Below are 24,948 nucleotides of genomic sequence, written 5' to 3'. Positions count from 1 at the left end.
CTCACGATAGCATATTAAGGAAATCACTGAAATCCCAAGATGTTTTCATATATGTATGTATATATGTATAACCCCACAAAGTTTGATCATACATAAATCATCTGTGCGTGCCTGGCCCTTGCTTAGATACGACTTGGTGTGTTATGAATGATTCATTGGCTCTCCCAGATTCATCTCACAGTTTTAACAAGCAGGTCCTCAGCACACGAGTGGATGAGCTAAGAGCTACTGCTGTCAAAGATTATGTTTACGCTAACTACACGAGATCCTGCTTTGGTTGGGAAATGCTTCCAATTTAGGAGGAATGATTTGTGGGTTTAGTCCAGCCTCTAATCATTTTAACATACACAGACAGGGATCATAACGACATGTGAAATGCATGCAGAAGGTTTCTTTAGGTCTCTCCTGGCACCACTGCTAAGTTCTCTACTCTTAATGGTCAATTCCTGAGGAAGTAACAGTCATTTCCTGGTCACGAAAACAGCCAAAGGGAGAGAGTACGATAAGACAGAAACTGCGAGGCTTTGACATACACGCTCCCCACCTCTCACTTCCTCTGGCCCTCCCATGTTCTTCGGACTGCGCCACAGGCCTCCTCAACCCACCGCATTCTCAGCCGCAGAGCGGTGAACTGCTATCACCCAGAATGAACCTTAGATCCTCCAACCTGCCGCTGCTGCTCCTGACCGGCCTCCTACACTTTGGTAAGGAACCTGAGGGGGATGAGTGGAATTGCCTGTGTGGATCTCCTGTTTCTCACATTTATAATTTTTCCTTACAGGTCCTATCAGCAGAGGACAAGCATGTACGTACTTCTGCTTTTCAGTTTCACCAAAAGATGGGCACTTTCAGGTTTTAGCTTTTATTTGACGCTGTTTATTAAGAAAGTTATTTTTATTTAACGCTGCTATTTTCTGCAGAAAACGGTCACTGTATCAAGCTCTCGTGCCCTCTTTGACGTTGTCAAATCTTTAGAGATTTAGTGATGCTTTATTTAGCTGTCTCGGGTGGTTCTGGCTCTTACATGGCAGGCTGAGCTGCTAAGGAACTGCAATGCAACACGAATATGAAACGAAATGTTGTAGGGTGCTGTCATGTTGGACAACTTTTCTTTATCTGTGACACCTTGATGGGTCTCTGCAGATACTCATTCACTCCTCCCTCCTGGCTTTAAACCAAAGTACAGATATCTCCTTCTTAAAGGAGAAAAAATGGATTTATTTACTCCAGCTTACCACAGTTGGACTTGCTAGTTCTTAGCTATTTGCTAACATGACGGCTGCTGTTCATTTGTTTGCTACATAATAAGCAAACAGGCTGGGGCAGGTTGTATTACCCTCTGTGAGATTGGTGCTTGTCTTGTGCTTGCAGACAGGGGCAAGGAGAGGAGGCTAATGAAGTAGTCTATCCAAGCTATTACAAGCGCGTCTGGAATCAGCCATACATGCTAATGTACAGACAGAGGTGGCCTGAGCCAGCATACTTCACAGAGGGTGTGGAGGAACTAATTGTTTGGCAGCTGCACAGGCAGGTTACACCAAGCTGCTGTTTACTGAGGAAAAGTAGAAGCCGGGATAAATCAACTCAGCTCTCCCCGGGGAGGCGCCGAGGGTCAGCTGCTGTTTGTTGAAGGTTTTTCCTTCCTTCAGCAGCTCTTGCTTACTTTGCAGTGGACTGGATACCAGGGAGCGCTTTCCTGTCGACATCACCTTTAGTGCAGAGAAAATAATAGGCCTTGGCTGTTATCTTGTGGTCAGGACTGTGTCCCTGATGTTGGTTTTACATAAATAAGACTGGCTGATATTTCCTTTTTGTGGCCCTGCAGCATACATTATCGATACCGTCGGCCTTGCGATCTTACCCAGCACAACCGTTCCGAGCGGGACGCCGGTGAACATCGTATGCAAGGTCATCGTCATCCATGACATCACCCAGAACCTCAACCACACCTTCCAGATCAGCCGGCACGATGCCACTATCTATACCTTTACCACCAAGGAGGACACGCTCACGTACAAACTCAACCCTGCCAGGGCGGCTGATTCTGGAAGTTACCAATGTAGAGTCATGGTGAAGGAAAAGAGCAAATCCAGCTTCAGCCAGAAACTCGTCGTCACAGGTAGTCGGGGACGGAGGTTGAGCATAGTTTTATCCATTGCTTAATATTTTACACGTTACGTTTTGATGTACTTTTTGTTAAAACCCACAATGCCGCTGGTACAAATTCTACAGGTCTTAGATTATAAAATGTTAATTATGCATATTTTTATGAAACTGTTCCATCATTTACAACAGCTATGCAGTTATAATAATGGCTGCCCCATGGGATTTTCTTCTCCCCAGGTTTGCAGACCCCTACTCTATATATAAATAACACTCATCCCTATGAAAGCGAAGAGTTCACGGCTGTGTGCAGCGCCCCAGAGGAGAAAGGAGCCCTCATCTTCCGCATTTACCAAAGATTTGCAAACGGAGAATCTGAAATAATAAAGCAACTGGCCCCAAGTGTGAATTCTTCTGAGACCACACTGGTCCTGAGGCCTGTGGGAGACCGCGTGCTGTACTGTGACTATGAGATCAATCTGGTTTCAGGGCCCAGACGTTCCAACCACAGCAAGGAGATCTCATTGCTAGTCAAAGGTGATTCCATCAAAAGCCACCCCCCACCCCCTTGAGAACGGACATCTGAGTGATTGTTCTGCCACTGCCTTGCAGGACTTCAGATCGCTCCCATCATGAACGTCTTGCCGTCTTCAAATGTGTCTGAGGGTGACGTCGTGGAGGTGGTTTGTAAAGTGGTGAGTGATCTGAAGAACGTTGAGGTCTACCTAACGATGGACAAGAGGATCCTCAAGCAGGCACCCATAAGCCTCAATCATAGATTCACTGCGACTGTGGAGAACTCCGGGGAGCTGGTGTGCAAAGCAGTGTGGGGAAATGTGAAGAAAGAAACATATCAGACCATCACAGTCAACGGTAAGATCTTTGCTGCTTCAGTTTTTTTCCCTGAAATCGTTACTTCCTCAGTTTCTCCTTCCTGTTCGATCAATAAATCGCCAATGTGCTTTCTCTGTCCCACTGACAGAGCTGTTCTCAAGGCCAACGTTGACCGTCAAACCCACAGACATATTCGAGGGGGACATTTTCAACTTTTCCTGCTCCATCTCCAAGTATGATCCCCAGAGGATCAACAAAGCCAACTTAAAGTTCTCCTACTACAAAGACAACGTGATCATCACCAGCTCACAGGTGTACAGCAGCAGGGCACACCCGTCAAAAAATGGCAACTACACCTGTAAGGTGCAGGCCCAGTACCTCACGAATAGTTTTGTGAAAGAAAGCCAGATAGTTGTCCTCAAAGCAAAAGGTGAGCCTGAATTCTGGGTTTTCCCGTTCTAATCACGACCATCTTAGCATTTGAAGCATGCTAGCCTTGTTCTCCATAACTGGGACCAGAGCCTTACAGAGCTTTCTTCTTTCTGCAGTTAGGATTTCACAGCCTGTCCTGAGTGTGGTGGGGGGGACGTTGGTGTTGGGAAAGGACTTCCAGGTTCTCTGTCATAGTGACAACGGCTCCCTGCCAATTACCTATAGCCTGTCCAGGCCCAACAAACCGGCTGAGATCCGGGTGGTGTCCAATCCAGGAGAACAGGCCATCTTCAACGTGACAGCCCTTTCCAAGGCTATAGACATTAACCACATGAGCTGCCAAGCCCGAAACAGCCAGCACGAGCCGGCCATGGCGCAAACTCTGCATTACACCAAATTAATAGGTATGTTGGATGCTAAAGCACTTGGGAACAAACAAACAAACATCACCTTTGCCCAACAGGAATTTTGTTTGCAGAACCTGTGTCGAAGCCGGTGTTGAGAATCGTGCCCAACATGGGGGACGTCACCGAGGGGCAGGACGTGACGCTGGTGTGCTCGGTGCATAGAGGCACAGTGCCCATCCTCTTCACCTGGCACCACACTAAAGAGGGCCCCATCGCCAACCACACCTCTGACAAACTGGAGGCGTCCTACAAGATCACAAAGGTGCGAGCGGAGCAACAAGGAGCGTACTATTGCGTGTGCACCAACCTGGCCAGTGAAACCAAGCAGAGTCAGAGGGTCACTATCGGAGGTATGCTTCACCGATCGCGTGGGTGAAACTACTTTGGGACGGGGGGGGGGGACTATTGAGTCCCTGCCATGAGATGAAGCTCAAGTCTACGACTTGATGATGGATTAACTCACCCCTAACGGGTGATTTTCTTTCCTTCTTTCTTTCATTTCTGAGCTCTAAAATGATTTAAATAAATAGCAAAAGAAAAGAAGTCGGAACTGCTTGACACCTCCTGAACACCTGTTTCCTTTCTACAGTGAAAATGGCGGGATGGAAGAAAGGTCTCATAGCGGCCTTCTGTATCCTGCTCTTAGTGGCGTTACTCCTAGTTTTGATCTTTAAAAAGCATCTTCTCTGGTTCAAGAAGAGGGCCACAAACGAGCTGTCAGTGTAAGAAAGAGTTTTGGCATTTTAAAGGTTTTTCTCTTCTGGGTAGGTTGCATGGCGACGCCTGCGCAACATCCTGTTTTAAAAAGCTGATTGTGTTCTGTGTCCACCTCGTCTCAGGAAGTCGGCAGGCACCAAAGTTGAGCGTCTGAGCCTCACCCAGGCCGAGGTCAGCGAGGCCACCAATGGTACCGTCTATGACACTGATCTGACTGTTGAGAACTCTCTAACCTGGAACGCTAATTTTGCCTGTGTTGGCTCTTCAATTGCATCCATCTTTTCTTTCAAGTCACACCAGGAATTTTGGGGAAAAGTGTTTGGAGCGAACACGTCTCAGGTTCTGGTGAGTGGTTTTTTTAAATCTGTTGCATGGCCAGATTTTTTACTCAGGGCACCTAAACAATAGGAAAGTCTGGGGGACTTGGTATGATTTGGAGGGGAATGGTGAAAGAAATTGCACCTTTATTTGGTTTGGGTCACTCTTTTGAAAGCAGCCCAAACTGCCAGGACAGCTGCTGCAGTTACGACAGCTGCTGCTTGCGGAAGAAAAGCATGAGGAAGAACAAAACTGAGCTCACTGATTGGCAAAAACCAAAAATGGAAGTACAACAACATGTTAATAAGCTCCTGCAACTCATCAGGGAAACCACGTACACTCCGAGACATTTAACCAGGTTTTCCACCTCTACTAGTTCGCTTCTTTGGATTCACAGTGCTGTGGAGCACTGTCACTTCCTTTCTCTAGTTCTTTTCCCATTTCCTCTCTTTTGTTTACTTCCTTTCCTTGTTTTACTCATTCTCTTTGGTTAACTTCCTGCACCGGAAAAGAGCTTTCACGCCTGCCCAACTGAAGCAGACCATCCGAGGAAATGATCTCTGATCTATTTAAAGTGGGACTCCTGCGCCCTTAGATAACACACTGACCTTTGACTGAAGCTGGGGCATCTTCTCAGGTCTCCTTCTTTATAATACATCATTTTATATTACAATACTAAATTACATGGAGGATCAATAAAATCTGTTGATGGGCAAATTGACACAAATGATGAAATCAAGGAATAGACAGGAAGTTGGATTAATCCCATGCACTGTTCTTCACTGCAGAGTCCGATGACCAGCACAGTGTGACCTCTCCAGAACAGCCAGAACCTCAATACACCGAGGTCCAGATCAGAAAGGTCAATCCTGACAGAGGTGAGGCCCCTCGAGACTATTATTTTCAGGTTCCTCATAAAAACGTCATTGCTCTGATGCCTCTGCAATTGTGTGTTCGCACCAGCTCCGGTGGAAAGAGCGACGGACACGGTGTACAGCGAGGTGCGGACCTCTAAGCAAGGTACGGTGAACATCCAGCCCATCGTTCTCTGTGAGAGAAACTAGGTCAAGCAACAGGAAACAGGAGCAACTCCCACTGTAAACATTTGCATTGTTAGTGAACCAATTCCTTATTAGAGCAGAAGGCCTGTGCGCCAGGTGTCCACTTCCTGCTTTCGTCAAAGCGAACTTCCTGTTCTAACAATCCCAACAGAACAGCAGGCATGTCCGGTTAAGCAGACGGCCATTGTTTGATACTCGCAGGGGAAATGATTGTTCATTGTTCAGTCACTAATCCTAATGGTGTAAATACATCAGCTATGTCCTCAACAACTATGAGGCAGCAAAACAGAAAAAGTTAATCGCACTTTTTCCTCCTATAAATAATCCAGTTTCCCTAAATGTGTATGTTGTTTGTTTGTGCAGCTGCTCCAGAGGAGGCTGATGGTGTAAGTTTTAAACACCCTACATCACACACACACACACACACACACTCCCATCATAAACGGAACCCCCGGCTGCTGTCAGTTATCTTTTGAGGATATTTAGCCTAAACTGGATAATGGTTTGTTCTATTTATTTTGTTCCATTTATTAAATATTACCCTGGAATTGTCTGTAGAATTATGCAAACTATTGTGTCATCTGGATTTTGTTCTCCTAATACAAATTGTGTCCTAGAAGCGATATTCATGCGGCCCTTTAGAAGAATTGCTGCAAGTCAGTGAGCTCCTTAATTGTCTGGTGCAGCGCTTTGGTCTCTGATGTAGCTTTAGCCGTTTTATGTTATGTGGTGATTAACAGTGTTAGCATGCCGGCTATAACATTAGATACAAACAACATTAAGTTGGCCGTTTTCCTAGTCAGAAGGGATTGCAATATTCAGGAATTTTCCATCAGTTCTTTGATAAATTAGAAAATGCTATATGGGCTAGACCGTTTTTAGAGATTATTATTCTTATTTTTACATCATTCTGTAATCAAACAGGTGTCATGAGTATTTACAAGAGCAACAGTGACTCAAATACAATGTTAATATCATTAACCTAGCCGAGAGGATAAAAATGACAGAAATAAGCTGTTTAAAGTAGGCCATGCTTTACAATACTGCTAACACTGAGAGTAGCCTTTTCCCTGGTATATTTCAGCTATGTTGTTATTGGGCATTTTGCTTTCATCTCACACCAGAATATTTATTTTCCCATCTCTGCTCTACCTGTGTTTGGATTTGTCAGTTTGAAGGGTCAGTGGAGTACGCGGAGCTGAATCATGACTGTGATCAACAGGGCGACCATGGCGACCACACAGTTCCGGCTGAACACAGTGTTGACAACAATATGAGCGACCACAGGGAATGTGATCATGACACGGCACCGGACTGCTAACTGACTCACAGGGATATTTATTCCTCTATTTATCCAGTTTATGTGCAGCACAAACAACAGCGCCAAAGCCAGATTGTACTTTTGTGTGATTTTAGCACTATCCACACTGTAAAATGAGCCGCGAGAAGGCAAATAAACTGCTTTTGCTAAGTCAGTGTGTTCCTTTCGGTGGATGTTTTCCAGCCGAGATGCAGAGAGAGGATGTGCTCTGTCACCCCAGAGGAAAAGCCGTTCAAATGTACATTCTTCCACAGCTGTGAAACCTGGCGTTTGAAGCAATGGCGCCTTTTAAGTGACAAGGCTGAAATTTTATTGATCAGCACAGCTGTATGGAAACAGACTCCAGGCGGGGTTCCGTGGAAACGTAGTGCCATCTGGCTGTGAGCGCTATCACTGAGCCCTCTCACTGTCCATCAACTTCTTTCCTCCAGTGTGTGAATGTCAAAAATGCGCCGTCGCCAACTTTGGTAAGCATTAACATTTTGCAAATATGAGCTTTTCAAATGTCGGGATGGGGAACACAGGTGGATCCGGTTACGGCGCCGCTGACCTGGACCAGAATTCGAGGGCACGGCTCAGGTTCACCTTACTGCTGTCAACAGACTGGATTATGAGGACGGATGATTTAGTAGGAAGCTCTTATGACATTGAAAAGCAGATCAAATCCACCTCGGGGTGGGGGCAGGGGGCAGGGGTGGGGGCTTGACACGCGACACCAGAGCCAACGTTCTCTCATCTGCATTCTGAGCCCATGTGGAAGGTCGAGGGCTCACTTTTACCGTCTCCTCGTCCGAGGTTTGATTCGCAGGCGTCTCTGATCTCTGTAGCTCCTCCATGGCCGAGGTTTTTTTCCGTAATTGCGATAAGTCTCGGGAATGTGTGTGGCATGTGTGGTGTGTGTGGTGCGGTGCCGCCTGGCGTTTGCACCATTCCCTCATGTCCCCCAAATGTAACGTGCTGATGGATTTGGCCTCCGGGTGCTTCTCACAAGCATGTCCAAATGGATCCCATTTCAGCCTTTAGGTGCCAGAATGAAAATTCACTCCTGCTCTGAGGGTGGAACGATTACATTATTTAACCAGGAACTGGGCCTTGAATAGAGGAACAGCATATCCTGAGCACTGGCAATCAGACAAATGGGAACTGTGGAAAGAGGTTTTATATGATGTCGGAGCTGTTAACCACACGCTGCTGAGGCTCCGGGTTAGCAGAGGAGGTCACTTTTATTTTTGAATGTAATTAATCAAAAGACAAAACCACAAGACAGTTTGCTATATCTGAGAGTCAGAGGGAAGAGCATTCTATCTCCTGACCCTGCTCGCTCTGCCCAAGGATGGAGCCATTCTGTCTTTAGAACATGGGAGACGGGGTCAAGACGGCGGTTTCGCAGGCCAAAACTGCGAGACCAATAGGACGCCTGTTTACAGGTGTGCACCCATGCCTGGAGGGTAATACGGTCACATGTCAATGCATGTGGTCCCTGTAGAAAGCTAACTTTGGCAAAGGGGGTTTGGCTATGGCGCTCGGTCAGGGTATGGGGTCCAGAAGTGTTCCCCACCTGCTTTTGATTTCTGCACGTAGCCCGTCCGTGCCTCCACCTCGTAACCAGATCAGGCCACTCCTGCATGTGGACCAGGACTCTTGAAATGCCATTGGCTATGGTGCTATAATTAACATAATGACCCCTGGGAAATGCATTCTGGGAATATACTGACTTCAACTTAGGGGTTAAAGCTGGCATACAGCAATGAGGTCATGGCTGAGACCTCACCTTCCTCAGTTCATGTTCTGAGACGCCAAGAAACGGGCCAGAATCGAAGGCAGTGCGCACAAACGTCACCGGTGCTTCTGGTGCCGACTCTTATCTGGCACAGCCTTGTTAGCGCACAACAGGTGCAGCAGTTCAGACTTCCTGGTGTTCTTAAATGAGGCTCAACAGGAGGCAATGATGACAGCGACATAGAGGAGACTGATTACATAATTGCCCCATTACAAAATTAATCACTAGTGTCTATTATAACTAGGGGCTGGTAAATATATAGTAATTGTTTTAACCAGATTAATCGGACCTCTGTGGATTCATTCGGATTAGTCACAAACTACTCATTGCTTTACGGTGATGTGGAACTTTAGGAGGGAAGTGCTTTGCTGAAACAAAAACTGGCTCTGGTCCATCTTGATCGAGTTGGATGGAGCATTTTGAAACTTTTCCTGTGCTACACATGTATTTGTGTTAAAATTTGGATTAACACGTTAATTTTGACAGGCCTAATTATAACGCAGTGTAGTTTATATCAAGCATATGGACCCAATTCCCAAAATACCTTTCCAAGAAAGTGAATGACAGACATCCAAAAAGGAAGTCTGTCTGCACCCATGACAGCTGTTTGCGGTCAGGGGGGTAAATTTTCCCTCAACAAGCTTCTGTTGTTAAATTGATGCTGGGGAGATGGATTCTGGAGTCTCCTATGACTGGGAAGGATCAACCGTATACTGACACGAATGCAATCTGAGCGATGAAAAGTTCATTTCATTGGTGTTTCACTACTTACTGTGTTTCTCACTGTTTCATCACAGGATTGATCAATATTAAGTGTTTCGTTAGCTGAAAGCGAACAACATAATTAGCCACATTTCTATCCTGAGTTGACCTACTGCAACAACTCACATCTACTCATTTTAGAACCTGGCATTTCCTGAATTAGCCCATCTGGCATATGTGTGGGGCATCAATCGTGCATTTGTCACTGTTTCCTAAAAAAGTAAAGATCAGAACTTCTTTTGAGTAAATGATGATGTGAAGCCACAGTGTCGTGTAGCAGCTAGCCCGGGCACGACTTTGTGCAAAGGTCAGACACGTCGTTGTCCTTCATATGCGCAGAAAGATTAGATTCCGTGAGCCCACCTGTTGAATGTTGCATAAGCTCTGACATATCCAGGAAATTAATTTGATGCAACCTTGTGCAACCTGCCTGGAGAACGCGCTGCCCACTGGCTGTATCTGGCCTGAAACACACACCTCCATTGTGCAACCAGGCTTTAACACATTATTCACACATATGCACAGCTTCTAACCTCTGCCCTGCTTTTCCATGGATGCGGGGCCTTGACTGAAATAACCTCATTTACAATGTTCCGGTCATCCCAGCTCGATACAATAGCCCTGCTCACCCCCGCGCTAAATCCAGCAGCGTCCCACAAAGGCTTGCATTTGTTATCAAGTGTCAAATGATATTAACAGTACCAAAATCATTGATCCATCCCATTGGAGCGCCTATGTGGGCTGGACCATCTGCCGCCGAAGGGAGCTTTTCTCCGCTGCTGCAGTTCAGCATTTACTGAGGAACCAAATAATTGCACTCTGTCTGTCTGTCTGTCTGTCTGTCTGTCTGTCTGTCTGTCTGTCTGTCTAGGAAAGAGACAGTCTCTATTCAAAACCATTTGCATGCAAATATGCGCGATTATAGCCAATTTCCATCTTCAGGCTCTGGGCATGTCAACACTAAGAATAACAACCATAAAACGACAAGGAACAAACAAGCAATGAACCATAGCCACATTGCTGATAAAGACCATTAAAAGACCAAAGGAAAAGTGAAGTGCTTACCGGTAAGTGTTTAAGAGCTAAAGTGCTTATCGGTTAGGGTCACACATAGAAGAGTGTGTGTGCAGGTGTTATTGCACAAGGTTAGCAGGCACAGACTTTATGTAACCACTATTGCACAGTATTTGCATACTTCTGTGTATGGATGCCTTAAAGGTCCAGTTTCTGGGTTGTCACCAGCCACATCCCCAATTGTACCCCGAATAAGCCCTCGTATACAACATACAGCAGATTTTTAACATAGATTGAAGGACCGTCCCTGTTTTTAGAGGTTTGGTGAATGTGGTAGTGGTTGGCAGAGCTCGTACGGTTCATGGTTTCATGTCTGTGAGGCTCCATAGGAAAACACTGACTGGCCAAATTCATGGCTCAGTCATGGACCAGAAAGTCACCTCTGGATCCTTGTTGACCTCTGTGAGTTGTCCTTCACAAATTCCCTCAAGGAGGTGGCGCTCGTCCCTGCAGCATTCTGTGGATCAAGATAGAATCTGCACGTTTGAAATACTCATATAGTCTTTAGCCAGTCTTGTCTTCCTGTGATTTTTATTTAATTCAACATGAATTCATTTGGATTTCCCTCCAGAAGTGGTCCTTTGCTGCTTTCACCTCTTTTCTACATATTTGTTTTTCTATTCATGAAGTAAAAGTATAAAATAAATGTGATTATTAATACACCAAGCCTTCAGAGTACTGGGGGAGGCGGGGGGCAATCTGTGTGTGTTAATCTGATTTCCCATGAAAATCGCTGCTGTTGTCTGATGAATCCCGTCACATTGAGACGATCACTTTAATCATCTGAGAGATGATTGGATTTCTGTGGTTGACAATAGCACGCGATGTGACACCTTTTCCCTTCAACTTTTGCTTCTGGTCTTTTTCCACTTATGGAATAAAATTCAGGGGTGGAAAAACGCCTGCAGCGCAGCAGACAGCTGCAGGGCCCCTTTCCGGCCTCCTGCTCTTTATAGTGCGGCTTCGGTAGTGGCCTCCTGTCCTGTCGAGAGCTTTCTCACTTTTTATAAAAGCTCCAATCCCTCTCATCAGTCTGTTTGTTCACAGAAGTACCGGGAGCCTTTTTAATTTTAGATCGGTCGCCGGAAAATATCAGACTGTAAAGTATTTATGAGGACACGTTCAAAGCGGAGTGATGCGCGGGTCCCTCCGTCGAGCTGTGCCAACGTTTAAACTGGGCTGGAGTTTTTGCATTTCTCCTGGACTAGAACAACACTCCCGGCAGGGGGTCGGCACAGGTTAAATCCAGCAGCCTGCACCTGTTAGTGTTCACATGACATCAATTCATGTTTTGACCTTAAACCCATGAAATGATAATCCATAGCAAGCTCTTAATATACTGTATATGACCTTTTAATCATTCTGCATCGATCATCTCAGTTCAAAGTCATCCCAACTCTTCTAATAGTCTTTAAATCTTCTGTCGGTCAATGTTTAAAGTGCATCTAATTTGCCTGATGGAGTCACTGTCTCGTCTAAATCTCAATAAAAACACAAACAAGCAAAATGACAGCATGGTGTTTAAAAGAACCCCCCTTTTACCAGAGTAATGAATGAATGAATGAATTCCTGCAGAAACCAAATCTGGTCTTCTTTGGCACAGCGGCGATGTGGGCCTCGCCGGGTATCTGGGGCCAGATGCTAGTAGGCAAGTGGACCATTTATTTCATGTTGGGCACGTGCGCTGTGCTTCACACCCCGGCATGGGACGAGGATCTACCGAGAGGTGTCTGGGGTGATTAAGAAGAAGAAAAAACAATACAAAGAAAAATATATCAAGTTTGTCTCTGAGCAAAGCTTTTATTCAGCTGGGCTCCATAAAATCAATCTTTTATGTGAGCTAAAAAACTAAAGGGCGTATGGATTCTGGTTATCTACATTAGGGGCCGCGGCGTAATCACTGGTCTCTCAGCAATGTTTCAAAACCAATTATTTAACAACATGAATTTGTTCAGCAGCCTCGGTTCAAAGTGAATGTGATGGGAGGAGGAGGGTTACAGGTGCACTGTTGAGTTTTAACTGCGTCTTGGCCATTTCCTGGGGCATTATGTTCAGGCTTCGCAAGACAGGATTTACAAAGAAACTGCTGGCACTTAAACACAAAGTCTGACATTTCTATTCATGACAGATAGTCACCCTCTTCACCCCAGAAATGTAGAGCAGGTGGATGTCTTTAGCTGTTTAAGTTCCCCTTTAATGTTTCAAACTGTTTTTTAGTTAGAGCGTAATTAAAACTATAGGTTTTAAACTGGATGCCATGTATTAACTGAAGTGGATATAAGCACGTAACACAGGAACACAGTATCAGGGCTTTTATTTCATATTTTAAATCAAAACCATTACATATCACCCTTTCTTTCATCAGGTAGAAGAAGAGCTACTACTACAATTATCTGTCCAGAATTCTATAATCTTTCTAAAGAAAACACACATTACTTTTATTCTTATTTCATTGCACATAATATAAGTCCTTGGGGCCAGTTTCAGTGTTATACTGCGTATATCAGGGTCAGTGTGCTTCAGTTAATCCCTGAATCTGTCTCCTAAAATGGAATCTTCCCCACAGCTGCAGACACCCCAGCGTCCCTCTTTCTCTCTGAACCACAGAGGATTAGGAACGCCTTCTTTCTACATCCCACACGCGTGCCGTAACCAGACACTTTGGAGAGAGCGTCTGCCAGCGAGCCTGCCAGCATCTGATTCCTGCAGTTTACATCTGTGATCCAGGTGTTCTTCACCTGGAGCCGGTTTTAAAACACACACACACACACACACACACACTCTCCTGTTGGTACCCGTGGGAGTCCCATTGATAGCAGGGGGGTTTCTGGGAAAAGGCTTACAGTCAGCCAGAAGAGAGGCAGTATTTTTATACAGATCTGCCCCCCAACAGTCGATTCACCCTGTTCATACTTTTTGAACAGTAATTATAAAGGAAAATGAGATTTTTACAGAACTTTTAACAGACACGTATGGTTCTGAGATGCTTTCAGACTCTTAGTTTTAGGCGCTGGAGTTGCCATCTCGACGCCTACTTGCATCACGTGAACCGGTGGAGCTAACATGTACAGCCCAGCGCTAAGCCCCTGTGACAGGTCACCATTAAAACGCTCATAATTGTGGCTTCAGCTTCACGTGTCCTGAACTTCAGGACTCCTGACCTGTCTGTCCATAAAATCCTGGACACGTGTTCTGCAAGTGAAGCAGATGAATTTGGCTGCATTGCACTGGTGGCACTGAGAGGCTGAATGCCTAATGGATAGCAAGTCAGAAAAGTTAGCATTTGGTTGTTGTTGCTGGGATTTTAGGAAAATTTTTAGCCAGTTTAAAATATTTATCATTTTTGAGAATTCCAAACTGATCCAGACATAAAGTGTGACATAATATGGTTCAACAGGTTCAACGGGAGTTGACTGAACTCTTTAAAGAAACATTTATCTGTGAATCTCCTGATCTATGAGGCTTCTCCAGTCCCAAATACCTTGATGGGAGTTGGAACTAGTTCTGCTACTACTGGAACAACTTCCACTACACACAGTGGTGGGAAGAAATGTTGAAGAACATCAGAGGTGTAGAGCAGGTGGTACCTTTAAGACACATGTTTGAATCCCCCCCCCCCCCCCATGTCAGTTGTCTGTCTCCTCCCATCTTTCTTCATCAATAAAAGCAAGAACACCCCCCAAAAAAACATGGAAGTGAAACACACTGTTTGTTTGTTCAAGTGTGACTTCCTGGTCATGCGCACCTTTAGGGAAAGGCTTGCGGCGGGGGGTGGGGGCAGGGTTTCTCTATGTATAGCGAGAAGCTGTAACACAAGCAGCCTCTTGCATCTGAGTAGGCGACGGACTAGCACGCTGCTATGACAAGTAGACGTGTCCAACAGGTTCTGGTGATAAAGTCAATGTGGACGTGAGAGAGGGAAGCTGGAAGGAGCTCCTCTGTGCTCCCTCAATACCATAAACGGACTGTGAAATCCAATAGGGTTCTTACAGAAATCTCTTCTTCAAGCTGTGAACATTTAATTTAATTTGCCCAGACGTTAGACATAAGCCCCCCCGGCCGTACATCTAGGTGAGGGGGGAAATATATTATGTTGGCATGAGATTAGTGCTTGTATGACAGGAATTAATTATGTCCTGCTAAGGCGGTTATGTGGTTTATGTTCCTAAAGTTGTTTACCAGATGTAACAGGCAGTGAACATACATCTGAAGGTCAAAGCGTGTGACCTTATACAGCAGTACGTAAGAAACTCTCTCAAATTCTGATCGATCCCCGGCTCTGCAGCAAGGTCGGGCTTTGAGAGGTGGGAGTTGTTTTGAGCAACAAAAACCTGAAGACAGTGGCAAGCGCGCATGCGCAACCTCTCCCTCTCTGTTACTTCTTCCAAATGCATTGGGAACCAGTTCCAACCAGTTCAGTCCCATTTGCAGAGTCTGCCAGGGCAGCTGTTGTTGCAGCACCATGCACACTCGTGCACTGTGCCATTATAAAGGTGGCTCAGAGGGATCTTTTCCCTGTGTGTTTTTAGCAGTTTTTTTAAACACTCTTCCAGCGTGACCACATGACTCCTCGGTGGCTAAATTTCCCCCTCCCTTGCTTCCACACTCGTGTCCTCAGAGGTCAGAAGGTCAAAGGTCAACCTCATGACGAAAAGGTATTGCTTGTGTCAAACGAGGGACGTGCAGTACATGGGAACATCAGATGACACGCGCACCCCTCGAAAACATCCCTAATTGAGGTGGTGTGTGGCTTGTAATGTTCTGAGCTGATTGCTGTATTACATCACAATGTGTGACACAGATAAACAGCACATGATTAAATGAAATCATGTGAATGGCTGTCTCATTGATGGAGCGATAAACAAAATCCCCGAAGTGCACTTTAGGTTAACGCCTCGACGATTTGGGTTGATGGTGTGAGAAGACGTCTAAAGCCAAAAGCAACATTTTGGTGGTCAACATTTTTTCTGATGCATGGGTATGTTGGCACTGGCCATGTGACCAGTCAGTGGGAGTAGCTGAATGAGGGACATTCATTTCCAAGCTGAAGTCACTGGATCTCAGGCCCTAAAATAGCCCTCCAGAGGGTATATAGGGGTCCCTTCCCACTTCCCTGAGTGAGCAACAGCAAAAGCAGCGTACAGAAGAGCAATTTTTGACTTGAAAGGTGGACTTTAAAGGCTGAAAAGGGGGACTGGATTGTAAAGAAATGCAGTGGATTTGATCAGGGTCTTATACTGTAGCAGCAAGAGATCCTCTATCTGGAAAACTGACGGATAATACCCGCTGGAGAGCAGAGGGGAAACGGCCAGAAGGATATAGGGATTTCACTTCACTGGTGTTTTCTCTTGGATTTCCCACACCCCTCCTCCTGGGCTGGCAGCAAAGGGGGAGGCAGCGCTGCAACCTCCACCGCAGGGATGAAGTACAACTACCACGTCCCTGCGTACACACGCATCTCGCAGTACACGCCTTCGACATACCACACTCCAACCTACTACAGCCCATCACATTATACACCGACCCAATACACGTCCGCGTACTCTACGGCGAGCAGCTATGGTGCAGCAACGCAGCTCAGCACGACCCACTACAGCCCGTCCAAGTACACGTCCACCTACAGGGCCGCCTCAACGTACATCCCCTCATACAGCAAGGGCTCTAGGTACAGCTCCACACAGCGAACGCAAACGCGGGAAAATCCCGCGCCAGTCATACCCGTCGCCCCCGCAAAGAGGAGCGTGCACTTCCCCAATGACATCGTCTTCCAGGACATCGTGAGACGGGGAGATATGGAGCAAATCGGTCGGTTCATGAGGGCGAGGAAGGTCCGAATCGACACGCTCTTCCACTCAGGTGAGACAGATCTCTACGCCGGGAAAAAAAAAAATCTAGATCCGAAACATTTAAGCTGCGATTAAATGTGCCTGAAGACAGGAAGGGGAATGACGTGATGTTATCTTCTGTGCAGGCATGGCAGCACTGCATGAAGCCGTGTTGACTGGAAACCTGGAGGTGGTAAAGTTGCTTGTAAAATACGGCGCAGATGTTCATCAGAGGGACGAGGATGGCTGGACGCCGCTTCACATGGCCTGCAGTGACGGCTATCCAGAAATAGCAAGGTAGAACGGAACATGTGCAACACTGAATGCCTGAACATTTAGGCTCTGTTTGAAGTCCAGTCAAAGTTTCTTGTCTGCAAGGGAACATTGATCCATGACAGATAGAGGGTGAAAAATTATAGATCCATTTGTGATCTTTTCCGTGGAGGCAAGCCCCGGGGATAACATTGTTTTCTTACCCGTCTTGCTCAGGTACCTGCTGTCAAAGGGAGCAAGCACAGAGGCAGAAAATGAAAGTGGAGAAAAGCCTGCAGACCTCATTGACCCGGACTGCAAGGAACTGGTCAAGTTGTTTGAGACCGGCTGCGTGTGATGGACACAAATTGACTTGAAAGCGAAAGGCAGAAAAATAAAGAGTCTGCTGGGTGAGAAAGCTAAAGCCATTTCAACAGAAACGCATGAACTTGGAGGAAGAAGACTTCAAGAAATAGAACTATTGTCACTGATTCTGATAAACAAGGTCAGAAAAATAAACACTGCTGCCTCGCTGCTTTGAGTCGATACTGTATATTTTTTAAGGCTTTTGTGATTAATGCCTGTGTTATTATATGGTTCCCTTGCTTATTAGCAATACTGCCAGTGCCTGTACAGTCTATGTTCTACCAACCGTGCAAATATATTTTTGAATTTTCACGTTTTGTAAAATTCATTTGAAGATTTTATTTCAAAATTTTCAATTCATTATCCATGTTGAATTTCTGTTACATGTGGGCATTTATGTTTAAATGGATTTGAATCCTCACTGCTGTGCAGCTCGAGGTTCAGCCAAATTGTAAATCGGTGAAGTCGCGCTTATCGTAAGTAAGCACCTTCACTCTGACTGTATCGTTCTAGTGGGGTTTTAGGTTGTGTACGTACAATTGTCAAAAATGGAAGTTTTATAATTTTATTTTTGAAAGTTATTTTTGTATGTTTTCATAAATAAAAACCCTTTCATAAGTACAAGCTGCTTGGTTGTGTTGTGTCATTTTTAGTGAGGAAAAGTGCAAGATAGGAGATCACAGCATCACTTCACCATCCATGCACCAGGATGTACTGAGATCCCAGGGTGTACTGAGATCCCTTTTCATGGGTCTGTTCATCCCAATCATTTATACTGTGAAATTTTATTCAATTATCTTCACAACAAAATTCATATGTGCAGTGATGCAGTCTGGAAAATAATAGGTAAATAGTTGTTGTTGTTTTTTTCTAGTTACCGGTGCTATTTTATTGGCACATTGTTAATATTGTTTTAAAAAATGGATTTAAAAGTAGATCTCTGCCAAGCAAGCACTGGGAGAGAGAGAGAGATCTTAATGGAGTTTGGGTAAGTTAACCAGTAGTAAATAGGAACTACGGGGTTACATAACATAGTAGGTTTCGTTAAATTCCGTTCATAACCTTTGGGGGTATTTTTCAAACAAACAAATGCTGGCTGTCATATACCAGTCTCCCATGGCTGAGGTAAAATCCATTCTAGTTATGTATTTACATAACTAAAACTGTGGTCTCCATCGGCGGATCGCAGCACTTTCACTTCCGTGTCCTATCCCGGAAATGATTGGTTGGCATTGGCAACGTTTTAGCTAGTTTAACGGCGTTCACGGGCTCAGAATAAAGAAAGCGAAAGGACCACAAACGGGGTTTGTTAAATATTTTGCCAGTGTGTGCCTTACATTAGTTGCATTACACCTTCAAACTTTTGGGGTTTTGTGAAATGTATTTCCTTCAAACCTCTGGGATGAGTTACGGCTACAAACATGGGCTGTTTGAAGCTAGCGACACAAGACAATGTAAACCAGTAGCTAGCGAGCTAACTGGCTAAAATTAGCTGTACTGATTTTGTTTGTTCTACATTTACAGGCCACAAACGATGCAGGAATAGACAGAATGTTACCATTTATAAACAAACGAGAGAGACATTCCATAACATTACGGGTGAAAATTAAGTGGTTAAGTGAACTTGGTTGTTGTAGCTTGTAGTTATCAAAACGTAAACAGAAGCCCCTGTAACGAGCTAACGCCTAGATCTTTCGTTTCTTCTACAGGTCACACATTAGACCCTGCGTAATTAGATATGAACACTTGATTATGAATTAGTTTTCGTATTGCTTCTTTGTTCCGATTGCATGTTGACAGTAGCGTTTTACGTCTGACAACCAATAACAGGTGACATGTAATACATTGTGTCAATAGTTAGCTCTGGTATCAGTGTTGGTATTACTCCTGACATTTAAAAGCAGACCGTGTAGCTCCATAGCTGTCACTGTTATTTTGTAGAATTCCATTGTGGTCTGAACTTTGCATTTCAATCTACTCCCCAGAGAGGAGCAACGAGCCTGCCAACACCATGACCAGGTCTGTAACAAAATGCACACACAAATGCACATGTCTCTCGTTTTAAATGAATGTGTCACGTTTGGGCTCATTTTTGTGAAGCTCATCTGCTCCCAGGATGGTGAACAGTTACAAGCGGACTTCCAGCCCACGTTCCCCCACCAACAGCGGGGAGCTTTTCACCCCCGCACATGAGGAAAATGTGCGATTTATACATGATTGTAAGTAGTTATTTTTAATATTTATTTTTACTTTATTATAATCTGATGTATGTTTTTTTCTACTAGAATACTTTTTAGCATTGTTCAGTACTTCTATGTTGCATTGGAGGAGCCACACCCTTTTCGCTGTGTGGGTTTTTTAATATGGTCTGATATGTTGACTTGTTCACCTGTAAAGGTTATGTAGTTATGTCTCTGTGCTAATCACTGATGTCCAAAAGCAACACAAAAGGGAGGTTTGTCATTTAATGTCAACAGATAAATGCAGCCTGCAGCAAATACCAGTTAAATGAGTATTTTCTTTCTTCAACTGATTTATTTCAGACTAAAAGAAAATATCTAGTGGTCAGATATGGTTTGAATTATTAGTTAACAATGTGAAATACTACCCAGTTGATCCATTTATATATACTAAAAGTAATCCCAAGTATCCTTCGGTATAGGGCATTTGGGCATGTTTGTACATGTTGTTCCACTTTAAGTCTGTCTCATCTCACTGCTAACAAGGATATCAGGTTGGGCATGATTTCCAGACTAACCAAACTACTGCTGTGTTTGCTCTTCACAGCTTGGCAGTGTGTACTTAGAGACATCAGATCAACACAAAATAGTGAACGGAATGGACCACAAGAGTACGTGGAGAAGAGCCCAAATCCTAACCTACATTGTGAGTGACTCTATAATGTCATTCGACACAAATGAATCGTTTGGGCTGGCTAACGGTGTTGTGTGTTCTGTAGCTTTCACGCCTGTGGACCTGAGCGACCTCAAAAAACGCAACACACAGGACTCCAAAAAGTCCTAGTCCTTCTCGTGATGCTCACATCACTTTTTTCCACCCGTTATCCTCAAACTTTTCCTCCAGCAGCCAAGCCAGCCCCATTGGCTCTTCTAGCTCCGAAGATCAACCAGATGTTCTAAACTCCGGACCAGAGAAACCCCAGAAAACTCCGTTTATTGAACCTGTGCAACTGCCTAAGAAGAAAAGAAGCAGCATTCCAGGGAGCAGGAATTCTCTCGTCACTTGGTTTACGTGGATGGGACTAATGCAAAACTTTGATCAAAAATTTGCTGATATTCAAACTGTTAGCACTCTTCAAGGGACACAAATGACTGCAGTCTTAAATACAAACCCAGTTTTCCTTTACTTGTGCTACCTAGATCACTTTGGAGGAAAATGCAAAGGGCTGACTACTTTTATTTTTGTTTGGAACCCAGTTTGATGAGTACACTGTAGAGGTTGATGTAAAGGTCATGCTGGATCCTCGCTTCATGGGCAAAGTGTCGAAGCCAAATACAATGTAGAAGGCCAACATTTTATTCTGAAATGGACTTAATTAGTTGGGGGGGGAAGCAAAAAAAAAACTCAACAATGCTAGCAACCTCCCTTCCTTTTACCCTTGAAACAAAATGTTGAATAAAAGACTTTTACAGTACTTCTGTACATCAGCCCATGTTTTATAAAAGCAGGCATTTCAGCTCATGGCTCCAAGGAAAGGAAATGATGTCATGTGCTGGGGTATCTCTGAGCAAGGCACCCAACCCCATTGATCTCTGGCTGCAGCAGTGTGTGTGTACACTACTGGTGTGAGAAGGATGGGTTCAATGCAGAGGGAAAATTCACTGTCACTAATTGGTGTGTAAAATATTTAAAACAATATCCTAGTTTTTATTTAGTTGTACCTTTTAAACATGATGTAGTTTTAAATTATGCAACAGCTGCTCACATTTTTGGTTTGCAATGGACTTTTGTTCGGAACGCCACACGCGTTTCATGATTTGCTTTAAAGGGCTTTTTTAAGGACCTGAGCATGTTAGACGTTTCAATTTATTTCTTCAATAGACTACTTTGATTCTGTAAATTCTGTGTGCAAATTGTACCAGGAACAAAACTTCATATTAGAATGAGTAAAAAAAAGATTTTTTTTTCTAGTCTCGATAGAAAGTCAAAATCCTTTAAATCTGTATAAACAATTGTTCATGGAAAAACAGGTTTCTGAACGATTAGGTTTGGATTTGGCTTGTTTAGTAGATTATACAATCTAAGAGTTTGTTCAATTAATTACAACTTAGATTAAAGTGCCCTCAAATGGACAGTTCTAAGGCCTGCAACGGAAAATAAACGATGTTCTAGAACAGATCCTCGGTGAAACCTCAAACGCTGGTTGAGACGGCATTATGATCAAAGTCCCTTAGATTCTTTGATCCTCGCCATCATCTCGGTTTTTGCTCTCATTAATGCGCGTGGCCAGGTGTAAACTGGACCACTTTCTCCGCGAACACTATTTTGGTCCATTTAGTTTCAAGCCTATCGCCTGTTTAAACGTAACAAGTGACGCACAATGCGTGATGACATCATCGCTTACGTACTGTGCGTAAAGGACGGTTTGCCTATTTGTATCCGCTCTGCCCTGTTTGTTCATTGTGTTTCTTGTCAGTGCGAGGAGCGCTGTTCTGTGTCAGGGACCAATCAAGGCTAGGGTGTATTTTTTTTATATTTTGTAAACAGTTTAGCACTATTTGGCCAGCAAAATGACAGATAAACTGGATATGTCCTTAGACGACATTATCAAGCAGAACAGGCAGCAGAGAGGTGGAGGCCGGGGAGGAAGAGGCCGAGGCCGCGGCGTCTCAGGCCGCGGCGGAGGTGTTGGGCGTCTCGGAGGTGGCGGCGGAGGATTTGGAAACCGAGGCGGCGGATCCGGCCCCATGAGGAACCGACAAAACCTGAACCGCGGTAGAGGCAGACCGACGCCTTACAGCAGGGTATGAGAAAATTAAAGGAATGGGCAGGAAAAACGGAAAAGCCTTCGGCAAACCTGAAAGTGCCTGGGTTTCATCATTCTGTTCTCAGCTAGGCTTGCTAGCTAACCACCTAACCAGTGAGCTAGTCAAGCAAATAAAATGATTGCTATAACCGCTGAGCGTCCCTCAAACGACAGCTCTGTGATTCGCGGTGTAGCATTAATGGAAGTTGTGTGCGTTGTATGTCCCATCTCCCACAACCTTTTCTATTTTCCTCACCTTTTCCCAAGAAGAGGCTTTTTGGAGCGCGCAGAGGCGTGAGCCATTTTGGCTAACTCGCGGCGGTTGGATCGAAGGCCTCGCCGGCGCCATTTTGAATGCAGCATCTTAAATTAGATCTTGTCGACCACGCTCAGTAGGGGTTCTTTCGGCCCCGAGCGTCTGTTAATTTGTGACGGAGCCACATCACCGACCAAAAAACGACCTGCCAGTGATTTTTTTTTCCCCCTCAACCTTTGGAAACGTTGTGTTTTGTTGAAGCGACCAAGCCGCCTTTTGTTCTGCAGTGGCCGGCGGGTTTCACAACAAGGCCTGTTTTCATGGCTTTTCAACCATGATGGCTTTTGCTCTTGGATGGATCATTGGACTTCAAATCCTCGTATAAAGTTGTTTTCAAATCGTCCTTCCATATGTGAGATCGAGTGTAGTTCGACAAAGCACCACACAAAAGTGCGGTCTCAAAATGGACGCTCAATCTACCCTTGTTTAGAGGGGGTAGCTGGCCCTAGTTGTTCTTCATCTCTCATCACCCTGATGGACTATTACCCCATGAAAACCTGTCTGTGAGGCCCTTTAAAGAACTTTTTGGTGGTTCGGGCAACACGGTGCGACGCTGGAGCCAGCACTGCTTAAGACGGCCACCCTTGGTCCCCGAGGATCTGGAGAGCCTTTGGTGGAGGCGGAGATGACAAGATGGCAGTGGGCTGTGTTTGGTAGCGAGATGGGGGGAGTTTTCCAAGGGTTGGTATAGATTAAGGGAGGGTTTGGGGTTTAAAGTTTTCCCAGTTATTAGACTGTTCTATACATCTAAAGATGTATGGCAATTGAGACGGATTTATAGATCAAGCTATGTTAGAGATGTTTGTACTATATGTCCTGTCTGTACTGCTTCACTTGTAATGGTGGGACGGGCTGGGGAGCTTTGGGGGACACTTTGGAGGGGTCGTTGATCACCCTGGCCACGAGGAAGTGGAGCCCCTGCTTGCCCCAACACCCAGCCGAGTGGACTGTAATTGACAGGGGCAGGGGGATCCTGAAGTCAGCAGGTGCGTTCTCTTTCATCTGTTGCAGCCCAAACAGCTTCCCGACAAATGGCAGCACGACATGTTTGACAATGGCTTCAGTGGATTCAACGGCGTTGCCAGTGGCGGAGGAGCCGGTGTGGAAACTGGAGGGAAGCTCCTCGTCTCCAATCTAGACTTCGGCGTCTCGGATGCAGATATTCAGGTATAAGCCTTATGGCGTGATGCTTGTTTCCCCTGGCTGGATGTGTGATGGAAAACGCTGTGGTTTAATGTTGTGACTAAAGTGTTGTTTCTGCCTTAGGAACTCTTTGCTGAATTTGGAATTCTAAAAAAGGCCGCTGTTCACTACGATCGGTCGGGGAGAAGCCTCGGAACAGCAGATGTTCACTTTGAAAGGAGAGCAGATGCCCTCAAGGCCATGAAACAGTACAACGGCATCCCACTTGATGGTATGGAACCTGATCAGCTATTGGTCTTTTTCTTTTAATATGACTGTTTGGCTAAGTTGTCATTTTGACTCCCAAGGGCGGCCTATGAACATACAGCTCGTCACATCACAGATCGACACACAGCGGCGACCCATGCAGGGGTATGTGTAGACACCCCCGCTTTTACAATGACCATCACATTGAAATGTTTGTCTCACGGGCTATTTTTGCATTCTTAGTAGAGGCGGTGGAACCATGAACAGAATTCGTGGAGGCGGCTTTGGGGGCATGCAGAAAACCCGTGGGATGCGCGGCGCCGGCGGTTCCAGGGGAAGGGGTCGAGGTGGTCGAGGAGGGGGCAGCAAACAGCCGCTTTCAGCAGAAGAACTCGACGCTCAGTTAGATGCCTACAATGCAAGAGTATGTCAAGTCATTAAGATGTTGCCTTTCTTGGACTGAGTTTTGTCTTTACACTCATGTCGTTTTGTTTTTTGCAGATGGACACCAGCTAAGAGATGGATCTCTCAATCTGTCCCTCCCTCAGTGGGGTGGGCAATAGAATATTTTACACTCGTCTTCTGATGTGATCGAAGTTATTGTTCCAGCCTGTTCTTTTAAATGCTCCAAAGTGTTTTTTACCAGTATTTTTATGTTTGGGTTTTTTTTGTTTTTTTTTTCTTGATGAAAGTGGTTTGACTGTAGGTAAAAGAGTTGGGCTCTCAATTCTTTCTTCTACCCTGTAGTTTAAAGGAACTTGTAATAAAACCTGCAGTGCATAGTAACCAATCCTGTCTCCCTATTTGTTCATTTTTAAATTGCTTTGTACATAAAGATTTCTCATTTGAACACTACACTGGGCCAATGAAGTTTGCCTCCTTTTTGTATTGTATTTTGGGACTGGTTGAGTGACACATTAAATGTTAACCGTAAACTATGTGGAAGCATCGATTTTGTGTCATTTCTCTAAACTGCTAAATGTGGTATTTTCCTGTCAATAGAA

At 44.9% G+C, this 24,948-nt stretch overlaps 4 protein-coding genes across 8 annotated transcripts; all 4 read left to right on the top strand.

Moving 5' to 3' along the window:
* The first annotated feature begins 510 nt into the window (after window positions 1–510).
* On the top strand, window positions 511–7,343 carry pecam1a (platelet and endothelial cell adhesion molecule 1a). 3 transcript variants are annotated; one of them, XM_011603789.2, is made up of 15 exons: window positions 511–704; window positions 782–805; window positions 1,826–2,119; window positions 2,344–2,640; window positions 2,716–2,976; window positions 3,086–3,367; window positions 3,486–3,773; window positions 3,848–4,126; window positions 4,366–4,498; window positions 4,616–4,683; window positions 4,785–4,838; window positions 5,600–5,689; window positions 5,775–5,831; window positions 6,236–6,258; window positions 7,095–7,343. In XM_011603789.2, exons 1-15 carry the CDS (start codon window positions 647–649, stop codon window positions 7,191–7,193), a joined length of 2,307 nt encoding a protein of 768 aa, XP_011602091.2. In that variant the 5' UTR covers window positions 511–646; the 3' UTR covers window positions 7,194–7,343. The 3 variants fall into 3 exon arrangements, 2 of the variants coding, with proteins under 2 accessions (XP_011602091.2, XP_011602090.2); XM_011603788.2 differs by having other exon boundaries at window positions 515–704; window positions 7,044–7,343; XR_003888513.1 differs by lacking the exons at window positions 5,775–5,831; window positions 6,236–6,258; window positions 7,095–7,343 and having other exon boundaries at window positions 4,620–4,683; window positions 5,600–5,688.
* Window positions 7,344–15,905: 8,562 nt separating this feature from the next.
* On the top strand, window positions 15,906–17,874 carry ppp1r27a (protein phosphatase 1, regulatory subunit 27a). Its single transcript, XM_003964479.3, has 3 exons — window positions 15,906–16,665; window positions 16,781–16,931; window positions 17,124–17,874. The coding sequence occupies exons 1-3, from the start codon at window positions 16,230–16,232 to the stop codon at window positions 17,242–17,244; spliced, it is 708 nt and encodes a 235-aa protein (XP_003964528.1). The 5' UTR covers window positions 15,906–16,229; the 3' UTR covers window positions 17,245–17,874.
* Window positions 17,875–18,426: 552 nt separating this feature from the next.
* Window positions 18,427–20,907, top strand: mcrip1 (MAPK regulated corepressor interacting protein 1). Of its 2 annotated transcripts, none has more exons than XM_011603786.2 (5): window positions 18,427–18,556; window positions 19,238–19,271; window positions 19,368–19,471; window positions 20,040–20,138; window positions 20,212–20,907. In XM_011603786.2, the coding sequence occupies exons 2-5, from the start codon at window positions 19,264–19,266 to the stop codon at window positions 20,274–20,276; spliced, it is 276 nt and encodes a 91-aa protein (XP_011602088.1). In that variant the 5' UTR covers window positions 18,427–18,556; window positions 19,238–19,263; the 3' UTR covers window positions 20,277–20,907. The 2 variants fall into 2 exon arrangements, with proteins under 2 accessions (XP_011602088.1, XP_003964508.1); XM_003964459.3 differs by having other exon boundaries at window positions 18,429–18,556; window positions 19,353–19,471.
* Window positions 20,908–21,872: 965 nt separating this feature from the next.
* alyref (Aly/REF export factor) lies at window positions 21,873–24,879 on the top strand. Of its 2 annotated transcripts, none has more exons than XM_011603785.2 (6): window positions 21,873–22,237; window positions 23,567–23,722; window positions 23,822–23,969; window positions 24,046–24,109; window positions 24,191–24,368; window positions 24,446–24,879. In XM_011603785.2, the coding sequence occupies exons 1-6, from the start codon at window positions 22,004–22,006 to the stop codon at window positions 24,458–24,460; spliced, it is 795 nt and encodes a 264-aa protein (XP_011602087.1). In that variant the 5' UTR covers window positions 21,873–22,003; the 3' UTR covers window positions 24,461–24,879. The 2 variants fall into 2 exon arrangements, with proteins under 2 accessions (XP_011602087.1, XP_003964527.1); XM_003964478.3 differs by having other exon boundaries at window positions 21,874–22,237; window positions 24,188–24,368.
* The last annotated feature ends 69 nt before the right edge of the window (window positions 24,880–24,948 follow it).

Source organism: Takifugu rubripes, chromosome 5 (genome assembly GCF_901000725.2).
Source record: "Takifugu rubripes chromosome 5, fTakRub1.2, whole genome shotgun sequence".
Classification (NCBI taxonomy): domain Eukaryota; kingdom Metazoa; phylum Chordata; class Actinopteri; order Tetraodontiformes; family Tetraodontidae; genus Takifugu; species Takifugu rubripes.
This window is presented reverse-complemented; position numbering and strand designations above follow the sequence as displayed.